Raw genomic sequence first — 12,923 nt, forward strand, 5'->3', positions numbered from 1 at the left:
AAGACGCCAGGGAGCCACATCCTGGAAGCCACCACCTTTGGCAATTCATGTCCCCAAATAGTTGATTGGGGCACTCCTGATGCCGCCATATTCAATGCCAACACACCCCATTCGGAGGACTGTCTCTTCCTCAATCTCTGGGTGCCCCATCCCCGGCCCTCCACACCAGCTGCTGTCCTTGTCTGGATCTATGGTGGCGGTTTTCTTGTTGGCACAGCTTCCCTGGTCATATATGATGGGGCATTCTTAGCTGCGACCGAGAATGTTGTTGTGGTCTCCATGAATTACCGTCTGGGAGTTCTAGGCTTCCTTTCCTTACCACCAGCTGCCCCAGGAAACATGGGCCTGTTGGACCAGCAGTTGGCCCTAAAATGGATGAGGGAGAATGCAGCAGTTTTTGGAGGAGACCCTACTCAGATAACCATTTTTGGCGAAAGTGCTGGAGGAGCGTCTGTCAACTATCACCTCCTCTCACCAGGGAGTCAGCCACTTTTCGACCGTGCTGTGCTGCAGAGTGGAACGGCCATTGCACCCTGGGCTTGGGTGAGTCCTGAGGAGGCAAAGAGGAATGCCTTGGCCCTGGCCAAGCTGATGGGCTGTACAGAAGGTGAGGAAAGGGCCATAGTGAGTTGCTTGCAGGAAAAGAAAGTGGAAGAATATCCAATACAAACATTGTTGCTTCAGGATCGCAAGAGCACTGTGAACTTTCCCACTGTACCAACAACAGATGGAGATTTCCTTCCTGATGACCCACAGAAACTTGTGGAGTCCAGGCGCTTTCAGTCTAAGCCTATCATGATTGGTACCACCTCTGACGAAGGGTCCATCTTCACCTTCTTTGTTTTTCCTTACTTAAAAGCTTTCAACGAAACATTTTTGACCTGGGAGCAGCTCTTGGAGGGGCTGAAGATGAAAGTACGCAATGCCACAGAAGACTTCATCCAATCCATTGCTCTGAGGTACATCAAAGCTGAACCAGAGGGTCCAACACAGAACCGTTCCGTCTTGTCCCAGGCCTGGGGTGATTACCACTTTGTATGTCCAGCTAACAAAATTGCCTCAGAGATGGCAAAGACTGGAAGCCCTGTCTATGCTTACACTTTCACCCATCGCAGCAATGGCTCCATCTGGCCTGAATGGATGGGGTCCAACCATGGATCTGAGGTCCCATATGTTTTTGGAACTCTGACCTTATTACCAGGAACCAATGTAACTCACACAGAGGCAGAGTTAGAGCTAATCTCCCGAGTGATGCGATACTGGGCGGAGTTTGCCCGAAGCGGGTAAGAGAACTGCTTACTTACGGATGTTCACCATCCCTGGCCCAGAAAGTAGCACTTCCCTAAGGTTTCTCTGTCACAGAACATGTTGGGAACTGGCATCTCCTCTAAATACATGCCAGTGTCAGTCACCTGTGAGAGGAAATGCCAGCTTGTTGACTAGTAATAACCTCAGCTTGTTTGCTAGAAATAACATTGGTTCAATGTATATGTTTATTTTTGTTCAATAGTGGGTTCCATGGATGAGCTGACCCCAAGTTTAGTGATCAGCTCTACTTTATTAGTGATTACAGCAAGAACAAGCCTGAACTCCAGTGCCGCAGCCCTGTTTAAATAGCATGCAATTGCTATACCCAAACACACCCCACTCCCAACGATAGGCAGTTTATATAACATTACTTCTTGATTTGTTACTTCCAGAGTTCTGGTGGGCTATTGTTCTTGTGCTCCAAGCTCAGCCCATCTCTGGTAGAACAGTCCTGGGATAACAACTATAGACCTTTCTTATTATTAGTTAGTACATTTTTATCCTACTCTTCCTCCAAGGGACTTTAGCCACTGTACTGCTTTCTCCCCTTGTCCGTTTTAATCTTGTAACAGCCCTGTGAGGTAGGTAGGCAGAGAGAGAGAGAGACTGGCCCAAAGGTCACCCAAGCAAGTTTCATGCCAGAATCAGGATCTGAACATGGATTTCCTGGGTACCTCACTCCAACCATTCCACCATGCTGACTTTTATGCCCTTCTTGTGGACAATAATATTTCTCTTCTGCCTTTTGATATTAAACTTCCAAGGTCACTAGGGAAAGCCTAAAAACAATTATTTACTAAGAAGAATGAAATAACAATAAATCAGAAAGGTGTTTTTTCCCCAAAAAATTACAGGTGCAGCAAAAAGCAAGTTTGTCATTAAAAGCTTGGGGGAAATAAAGTTGTCTGAACATGGCAGAAAATACAGGAGCAGGTATCTGGCACGTATCTCTGGGGAGGATATTCCACAACTGGGTCTTCCCCACAGAAAAGGCCTTTGCTCTGGTCGTTGCCTGCCTAATTTCAGAAGTCAGGATCACTCAAGTCACCACTTCTATGTGGAGGATCTTAAAATGGCAGCCACATTTGTTTATGGGGCCATTGACAAGGACCTGGCTTTTAGATACATGTTGACAGGGATTACAGCTTTTCCAGCTCTAATTCATGTTAAATCAGTACTCTATTTACAAATTACAAATGTGAATGGAATATTTTGCAGGGACTTACCAAGGTATGTATTTTACTGATTGTATTGTTTTTAACACTGTAATCCATCTTGAGTCTCAGTGAAACAGGTGAAGTTAGTAAATGAATAAATACATGACCAGACAACATATATTGTGTACACAGACCTCTGACTTTGTGGATCGTGGTATTTTATGTTCTTTCTATTTGATCACTTTTACTAGAGTATAAAGATCAGAATGTAATTTTTAACATGTAGACAGATATCTAAAGTGTTTGATTAGCTTATTAAAGGTTCTTGTTACTCTCTATGTAGTTTTAGATTTGTAGGTTATAGGTTTGTAGTGTGTAGGAAGAAAACCAATGAAAAATTTATTTAAAAGAGAGAGAGAGAGAGAGAGAGTAAATGAATCAATACATGACCAGACAACATATATTGTGTACACAGACCTCTGACTTTGTGAATCATGATATTTTTGCCTCCTGTGCAGCAATCCCACCCCTTCAGATGACGGTGGGACAAAATGGCCGCTCTACAACCCTGCAGAGCAGAACTTCTTTCGCATCGGCACAGAGCCACCTCAAGTTATGAAGCCCTCACCCGCCCAGCACTGCAGTTTGTGGGAGCCATTCTTATCAAGTGAGTTGAGGCTCCATCTCCACACAAGCACCATTCCCCTAGTAAGGCTAGAGCTCTTATTTGGTAAAGCTCATGGGTTTCCACTTGTGGCAGCCTCCCTCAGGGGACCTAGATGATTTTTAAAGATTTATTATTCTACTCCACTGTCTCCCCAACAGAGACCCAAAATGGCTTAATTTGTTTTCTCCTCCAGTTTACCCTCACAACAGACCTGTGATGTAGGTTAGGCTGAAAGTGTGTGACTAGCCCAAGGTTGCCATGCAAGCTTCTCTGGCAGAGTGGGGATTTGAACCTGATGCACACAATAAACACTACAACAGGTCACACTAACTCAGCTTAGAGGGAACACTGCCTGAGACTCCTAGGTCTTTAGGGTTAGGTCTGTTTTAGAAAAAAATATATACATTCCTCTGCTGAAACAACTTAGAAGACTAACTAGATACACTGTGGTGTCTGTCAGTAGATCACCCTGGAGTGCCTGACACTAGGATTTCACTGCCATGGAGATTAGCTTCAGAAAATTCCCAGTGGCTCTAGTCATCTTGGGGACATAGACAGCTTTCAAAGATGGAGGATGAAAACAAATATCTTTTACAGGCTAGGAATGAGAATCTAACAGTCCTTGCAGTGCGGCAATGTTTCGTTCCCTCTGAAACCATGCTCGGGTCGGCTATAGTCCAGGCTCAGACCTTTTCAGTAGCTGCCTCTGGGACAGCCTTCCAGCTCCTGCCTTCCTGGCTTTCTCCACAGGAGGCTATTTCAGAGCGGTCTGAGGGGCAGCCAGAACCTGGGCAAAGGGAGAACACCCTGTTGATGGGGAGGCATAAGGTGCCTTTAGACTTTTTATAAATGCTGTCTTAATGTTTATCAAACTGTTGTTATACTGCTGTTACCAGTTTGGGACCCAAGGTCTTCACAGGAAAGGTATATAAATATTTCAAATAAATGTGCAAATCTAGTGCCTCCTCTTGACTAAGGTTACAGTGTAGAAGTAACAATCTCAGTTTGGGTAAGGGGTGCCAGCCTCCAGGTGGGACCTGGAGATCCCCTGGAATTACAGCTCACCTCCAGACTACAGGGATCCATTCCCTTGGAGATAATGGATGCTTTTGAGAATGGAGGCAATGGCATTGTACCCCACTGACATCCCTGTCCTCCCCAGGCGCCATCCCCCAATCTCCACGAGTGTCCATACCTGGATTTGATAATCTTACACCCCCGTCCCTCACCAGTGATCAGAGGGGTCCTGGCAATCCTAGTTTCGGTGCTTTTAACCTAAGGAACATTTTATTGGGAACATTTGGCTGTACAATCTCAGAAGAATATATAGTTGACCAGAGAGTAGAACTACTGGACATGTGATTATACTGGAGGCTTCTTTTGTATTTTTATATTTCTTTTCCTTGCCCAGTGGTTAAACTTTGGAACAATTGGTTTCTGGTCTTTATTCCATATTTTGTATATGTAGGATTGTATGTATTTTTGCATATCAGCCAATCTGTCTGTATTAGACCTCTGAGGAAGGCCTGTAAAGGCCGAAACGCGTTAGGTCTATCTTATTAGCCCTTGTATTTTTTTATATTTGTATATGAGGTATGAATGGGCCCTTGTTTATTTTAATTTATGTTGAATAAATACATGTATATTTTTGTATGTTTTATAATTAGATTTTTAGAGTTGGCCCTTTTCTATTCTTGACTAACCTTTTTAGGTTCTGAATTCTAGGTTTAGGTTCAATTTTTTTCCCCTTTTTTCTTCTTTTTCCCTACTATCCAGCCAGTACCTTCCCACCCCTAATTTAAACCCATTATTGCACGTCCTATCCTCTGCTGCCAACAGGAACACCTCCCTGTCCTCATCTAAGCAATAGCCTTTCAGATAAATCAAGAGAGCAATCATGTCCCCCCCCCCAACCTCCTCTTCTCCAGACTAAACATTCCCAAGTCCCTCAGCCTTTCCTCATGATTTGTTTCCACGTTATCTGGTCTAATTCAGTGTGAGGTTCATTTTCTGGGCTTTCTTTCCTTCCACAGATCAGCCTCCAAAAGACAATAAGAAGCAAGAACAGTGAATTAAGAAAAGTACATATCGATGGAGAAAGAGGATCATATGAACTGGAAGGAAGAAGTCTAAAGGACCAATGGACAACAGAAGAAACATCAGTTTATACCTTCATTCTTTCTTTTAATTCAAAATGGATTTGTAGTCATTTCTGTTAACTGATTGTAAAACATAAAATCCAATAACCAGTTTCCTCTCACCTTCTTCACGGGCACAATCAAATCTACATTCATTTGACTAAATTAACTGACTCTCCTGAGCTCTCCTTCTGCTTTAATGTCCCTTTCTTTCATGCACAGCTTGCCTTTGATTTTATGTAAAGGCAGTGCAGGTCTGTCAACACACCCTGGATCTTCTTGAGAAGAAGCTGGGGGAACTGAGAGTGAGGACTTCCTGGCTGAGGAAATCCATAGATTTAATCACTCTGTGTTGTGACATTTAAATCTGTTTCAGTGAACTGGGGCTAACCACGGTTTAATCCTGGAATAGAGTCCCAGTTTGTCTATTTTAAATTATGTCAGCGGGCATTTTAGCACAGCTAGGATTGCCATCTCCAACTTGTGAAATTCCTGTAGATTTAGGAGGTGGAGTCTGGGGTAGGGAGTCAGCTCATCAGGAATCTAATGTGATAGAGTCCAGAATCTGATCTCTATAGTCTGAAGATCAGTTGTAATTCCAGGAGAGGTCCAGACCCCACCTTGAGGTTGGTTACCCTAAGCACAGCCTCATACTTATCATTCTTTCTTATTGACTGTCTCAGTTTCTCATGGTTGCACAGGCAGATTGGACACATGAGTCTGCCTTATACTGAATCAGAACCAGAGGTCGATTCGGGGGGATCGCGGGGGATCACAGTTCCCCCAGGTGAGGGGTGGGGGGCGGGGCACACGACGAAGCCCTGCCCCCTGCTTCCGGCCGCCCCGCTTCCGGCCCTCATTCAGCCAGGAGGAGGCAGGAGAAGAGGGAGGGTAAGTTGCTTCCTCCCCGCCTCTCCCCACCCCTGCCTGCCTGGGGCCAGGGAGGGCCTTGGTGGGGCTTCCTCGCACTCCCGCCGGCCTTGCAGGTCCACCGCCGGGCCTTATGATGTCAGGGGTTGTGGCATATGCTAATTAGTTATGCTAATGAGTTCCCCTAGCTCTTTTTCTACGAAACGACCCCTGATCAGAACATGGGGTCCCTCGTCAGTATTGTCTACTCAGAGCAGCAGTGGCGGCTCCCCAGGGTCTCAGGCTGTCCTTCACATCACCTCCTACCTGATCCTTTTTTAAATGGAGATGCCGGGGATTGAACCTGGGACCTTCTGCAGATTGGGAAATTACTCCAATTTATTCACGTACCTTAGCAGAGGATACTAGGCTGTAAGCACTGCACAAGCCATGTGGTCAGCTGGGCTGCGTGTGTGCAAATATGAAAACAAAAGATACGTGGAGACTTCTACCAATTCAAACTCATAGGGAGCTTTATTATAAGAACTCCATTTCTACACAGGAAGAGAGAGAGATAGCAGGTCTAATCTAATGTAACTAGCTGAGTGTCCAGAGATGCAAGACATGTGTCCTACGCTCATGGTGCTAAGATGGAGAGTCTGGCAATCAGTGTGTGTGAGAGAGAGAGGTGTCAAGCCCAAAGGAAGGAACTTTCCCTAAGAGTATCAATCTACACTTCAAAAGGATAGTAGTAGAGAAGAAAGGAAGGATGCTCTGTGTCCTGTCACTCTGCCTATCAATATCTCTCTTTGGTAAACCACCTCTGAAGACTGAGGCTAAGACAGAGCGTAAAGGCCTCCAGTTCTAACATTGCATGCCAAACAGATGCTCTGCCGATGAGCCACAGTCCCTCCCCCTGGGAAGTTATTCCATAAGACCCAGTTAAAACTATCCCATAAGACCCAGTTAAAATTGTGTGGCAGAACAGCCTCGCTGAGGAGGTAAGGAAGACACCACTCCCAACACAAGTAGTTGGGTTTTGAAGGCTGTGCAGAACCATGGTATTCAGATGGAGATTTATGTGCACTTGGGCTCTCTGGTGTTCTGATCAATGTTCCCTCTAAGCTGAGTTAGTGTGAGCTAGCTCACAGTTTTTTAGCCTCCGGCTCACACATTTTTGCCTTAGCTCAGGAAGGAGGGCTCCAGAGCAAACTAATTTATGCCGCAGCCCAATCGCTCGCTCACAGCTTTACTGCCAGCAGCTCACAAAATAGGATTTTTGCACACAAGACTCCACTGCTTAGGGGGAACGTTGGTTCTGATCATGAGGATCTGGGTTCAAAAATGAGTCTTTGTTATTTAACCCAAAAGTGATATTGTTAGGAGAATTTTACATCTGTTTTGTTATGGTTTTAAATAACATTGTAGCCCAACTCAAGTTTCTTATTAGAGAAAGATGGACTTTAAACATTTGTACATAACAAGGATTTGCCTTTAACAACAGGATAACTGGTGGAAAATACCATCAACTTGCAGCCAACCTATGCCTACCCCATGAGGTTTTGATGGCTAGAGATGCTGAGGGGTGGTTTGCCACTGCCTGCCTCCATGTAGCAATCCCTGAACTTCCTTGGGGGTCTCCCATCCAAATACTAATCAGGGCTAACCCTGCTTAGCTTCTGAGATCTGAAAGATCAGGCTACCCTGGGCCATCTGGGTTAGGATGTCATGATATACATGCTACATAAATGTTCTTGTGTACTTTTCACACCCTTTGTAGAGAGTTCACCAGCCAGTCAGGAAAAGAACAGGGCCTTTTATCTTTGACAGCCAATGAATGAAGTTGAAGAAAGAAGAATTCTGGTCTTTTAATCACTAGTAAAGTGCTAACTAAGGTCTTTTTAATTTTGTTGGATCAGTTAATGAGGATTATCACATATAATCTGAGTCCATTTGCGTATGATTTCATATAGAATCCTATTGAGAACCAATCCATAGAGTCATCACATGATAAAATTATAATGAATTTTTAAGACAGTGGACAGTGTCACTTTCCCTATACAAAGGCCAAGTTCAGACTGGCAATTTGAAGCGCTAGGGAGTCGTGGCAAGGAAGACCCGGAACAGACCAGGAACGGCTTGTTCGCGGTATTCCCGTTCACACTGCAGCGAATTAAGCGGGAGGATACCGTGGAGGAAGTGCAAGGGAGCATTCGCACTGTCGGCCCGCCCTTGGCGGGCTGTTAGCGGCTGTTTCTGCACTCCACTGCATGCGCCTATGCGCATGGGCACATGGGTGCCTGCCGCGAAAACAGTCAGTGCCTATTATCAACAACTGTGGGTTGTTCCCGCCTTAGCAGCGCTTGCGTTCACACGTCAGGGAACCTGAATCAACCCACTCTACACAAGGTTTGCTACCACTTTCACCTGGTACTTTTTAAACTCGGGAGGGAAGCTGCACAAGACAGCTTGAGTACAGCTGGGGGACGCCTGACAGATGTGCCTGTGTGAACCCGCCACTTTAATCCACTACTGAAACGCTCCTGAAACGTTTGGCTGCCGGGCCAAACTGCCAGTCTGAACTCGGCCAAAGTGTCACATGGAAGAGTTACTCACCAAACACTATAAACTACCTAGGAAAGTCTGAAACACTATAAACTACCTAGGAAAAGTGTTGGATATCTTCTCTGGACTTGACTATTTCTCTTCATGGATTTTGTGGATTTTGAATTCCCATATGTTATATTTGTTACTTTTTTTTAATAAATGTATTTTTTGGATTTTCTATACAGTATTTTTACACCACATTAACAATCTCCATTAAACATAATAATATCAAACAAGACATATGTCTCATTAACAATCTCCAACAACATAATAATATCAAACAAGGTATACTTCTCATCACATCTAGTTTAAATTTTATGTTAAATAGTGCTTACGCTGTTATCTTAAGCTATTCCCTACTATTGCTAGCTTAACTCCCATTGGTTTCTATCTTCTTTATCTTAAGCCAGTTATATATTACTCCCCATTTTTCCCAGTACTTTTCTTCCGGTCTATATTTTGATTCCATATTTACTCTATCCATTTCCGCTACTTCCAGAATCTTATATTTTAATTCTTTTATTGAGGGTAGATTTTTTGATTTCCACCTTTTTGCAATCAAAATTCTTGCCACGGTTAATATATATATAATTATTTGTTTATGTTTTTTTATTACATCTGGGATCATATTCAAAAGAAATATCTCTGGTAGTAATGGTATTTTAATTTTTAGAGTTTTAGTTAACTAAAAAATTAACGTAATATTTGTTACTGATATCGCTTATTATATGCTGCTTTTCACTTTATTGAAGTATCTTTTTGTACATTTATACTTGCAGGTATTTCAGCTCACAGTTGTTTTGCTGTTACTTGCTAACCCTAAAAAGAATCACAATATATCACTCACTGTATGTTCTGCTTTTCTGTAGTTGTTAGGCTGTTCTTGCTCAATTATAAGTTTTCCCTTTTCTGAGCAAGCAATCCTAAACATTTTCTTTGTGGTGTGAATTTGGGCTTGTTGGGATCATTCTGCACCATGATAAAAAAAGTCTTATTTTGATCCTTAGAAAGTTTTAATTGTCTGTATGGTTTATTTATTATAGTCTTCAAACCACTTATACAATCTTGACCATGCATTATCAAATCGATTCTGGTTGTCCTTTCAAAGTTAAAGTTAATTTGTCCATCTCCGCCGTTTCCAAAATTTTACTTAAAATTTCTTCTCTCAAGGGTGTTTCTGTTCTTCTCCAATATTTAGCATAAAGTATTCTAGCAGTTGTAGTCACATGTAGTATAAGATAAGAGTCATATTTTTTACAGTTTTCAGGTAAGATATTCAACAAAAATATTTCTGGAACAAAGGATACAGAACATTTTAACATTTTTTGTAAAATTTCATGAATCCAAACCCAATATTTTTTTCTTATGACATAACCACCCCATATGGTAAAAAGATCCAACATTATTTTGACACTTCCAACATACATTTGCACAATTGGGATAAATCTTTGCCAGTTTATCAGGCGTAGTATGCCATCTATAAAACATTTTATAAATATTTTCCTTATATGAAATTGCTTTAGTAATTTTTACATTTTTTCCACACCTGTGACCACTGGTTCAGCTTCATATGATGATACAAGCTTTGTGCCCACTTTATCATAACATTTTTTGACCACTTCATCTTGGGTCTAAAAGTCTAAAAGTAAAAGTCTAAAAGTTTATCTAAAAGTAATACATAAATTTTCTTAATGAGTTTCTCATCAGCATATGTCAATATCTTATCTATTTCTGTTGTTTTTTCATAAAAACCTGTCAGTTTGTCTTTGCTATATCTTGATACAATTTGTGTTTTTTGCCACCATGTTAAAGTTTCTATTGGTTTTAGTTCGTTTCTACTATCTAGTAAGTCCTCATATCTTAGGATTGTTTCTTCCTGAAATAAGTTAGGGTTTGTAAAGGCTTCTAATGGAGCAACCCATTTTGGTATCTTGGTGTAAAAGTTGTTTCTAGATTCTTCTATGACGGATAGTATTATAGTATGTGAGGTTGCTTCTATACTGTAGAGCCTTTACACTAGCCCAACTAAATGTGTTCCCTTCAAACGAGCTTTCAGGTCGGTTTAAGAAAATTCCCTTTCATGAAAAGTTATGCTCTTGTCCTTTAAAATCTGTGGACTCAATATAAGACTTCACTCAGTCTTACGCAAAGAATTGTTGTCATCTTTATTTCCTCCTAATTATAGTTCTAATAGGGAAAAAGTTATTCAAAATCTACTGAAGGATGCTAATCCTAATATTACAGCTATAGTGACCAAGTTTCTTGCCGAAGTAGACAAAGATAGATCTATTCTAGTAAAGGATTGATTCATATTGCTTATAATGTCTTATATATCCATGTCGTGTTATTGTACATATATGTATCTTACTGCAATGCCATTAAAGGTATTTGACTTTGACTTTACTGGATAGTAATATAGGATGTTGCAGTGTTTATTGTGCATATCACCACAACCACCTCTTTTTTCTGAAACTGAATGTCTTTTTTCCTTTATAACCATCTCTTTAGTATGGCACGTGTAACTTCAGAAAGATCTTTGCATGTGTTGACTGCTTTATGTTGTCGAAGACTTTCATGGCCAGTGGCCGTGGTCTTGGCATTGTAGAACCTGACATTTCGCCAGTAGCTGTGACTGGCATCCTCAGAGGTATAACACAGAAAGAACTTATAACACAGAAAGAACACAGAAACCTCTGAGGATGCTAGTCCCAACTACTGGCGAAACGTTAGGTTCTACAATGCCAAGACCATGGCCACACAACCCGGAAAATCTACAGCAACTAATGTTGACTGCTTTGTTCCCTTGAGACAATTTTTCTTTTCAAAAAATTGCTTGCATTGTTTTCCAGTTCTTCTGTACTGACCTCAGGGCATTCTTTTGTTGTTTGAAATCTTTTCTGTTTGACTAAAGTGTTTTTATAACATTTTGTAATCCACTTTGAGTTTCAGTGAGAAAGATGGATGATAAATGAAGTTAATCATCATCACCATCATCATCATGATGGCTCAAACCAACAAGTGGATTTTGAGTCTCAAGACTTTGGTCCCTGGGTGGTGAAACAGGCTTCCAGTGGAAATGGTAGGGATTCAACCTGTACCCTTCTGCATTCAAAGCAGGTATTCGTACACTAAGCTAAATGTGGCCCCTCACCAAATTCTTCTCTATTTGTGGAAAAGAGTATCCAGATACCTTTTATTTCCTCTCATGTACAAGATTTCTCTCATGTTTGGCAATACTGTTTCTGGGCCTTCCAGGAACTCTCTGTCCCCACCCTTCCCCCTCTGACCCGTTACCCATGAAAATGTGTTTCCGTTGTCTCTTCACAGGAATATTACAGCTAGTGTACCTTATGAAGGCTCCTCCCACTGTGATTGGCAAAGCCTGTTGAGTAATTTCATTCGAGATAAATAATGCCAGTTTCTTGCCCCTTCCACATGTTACAGAGAAGCAAACTGATAACGCAGAGAGCTGAACAGAAAACATTGCTGAAGGAGGAGGAGGCAAGAAAAACGTGAGTCTGCTGTCTCAAGGGAGTATTTGCATTGGGTGATAGGAAAGAGAAGTGGGGAGAGATTCTTGTCAGGGAGACTAAAAATCCCAGCAGGCTCTGCTCCAAGCAAGTAGACTTGTTCTCTCTGCTGATTTGATGACTCTTTCACTCATGAAGACAGCTCCAGGGGGGCAGCCATGTTGGTCTGAAGCAGTAGAACAAAGTCTGAGTCCAGTGGCACTTTTAAGATCAACAAAATTTTATTTAAAGTATGAGCTTTCGCATGCAAGCACACTTCTTCAGATACACAGAAATGGAAGTTAACATTTCATATATATAGGCTGATGCCTCTACATCGATGAACAGCAAATTAGCATTCAATAACAAGGTTATTATTACTATTATTATTATTAGCTTGTTATTGCTATTTAGTCTTTGCATATGTCAAAACATCTTCCATAAGTTGTATGCTAATTTGCTGTTCATCATCTGTGTAGAGGCATCTGCCTGTATATGTGAAACGTAAACTTCTATTTCTATGTATCTGAGGAAGTGTGCCTGCACATGAAAGCTCGTGCCTTGAACTCAAAATTTGTTCTTTCACTCATGGACATTGATTCCCGTAGCATCCTGGTTAGCAACTACCACCTAGAGACAATTGGTGCAGTGGGAGAATTAATTTTCAATCACTCTAAGAACTCTGCAC

At 41.9% G+C, this 12,923-nt stretch overlaps 1 protein-coding gene across 1 annotated transcript; it reads left to right on the forward strand.

Moving 5' to 3' along the window:
* Window positions 1–3: 3 nt before the first annotated feature.
* LOC107107653 (acetylcholinesterase-like) lies at window positions 4–5,203 on the forward strand (the record flags this gene model as incomplete). The annotated part of the gene is made up of 3 exons (XM_015407953.1): window positions 4–1,283; window positions 2,984–3,132; window positions 5,166–5,203. Coding segments are annotated over 3 exons (1,467 nt in total), but the record flags the coding sequence as incomplete, so codon positions are not given.
* Between the last annotated feature and the right edge of the window lie 7,720 nt (window positions 5,204–12,923).

The sequence above is a fragment of the Gekko japonicus genome, unplaced genomic scaffold (assembly GCF_001447785.1).
Source record: "Gekko japonicus isolate JY-2015 unplaced genomic scaffold, Gekko_japonicus_V1.1 scaffold6729, whole genome shotgun sequence".
Taxonomy (NCBI): domain Eukaryota; kingdom Metazoa; phylum Chordata; class Lepidosauria; order Squamata; family Gekkonidae; genus Gekko; species Gekko japonicus.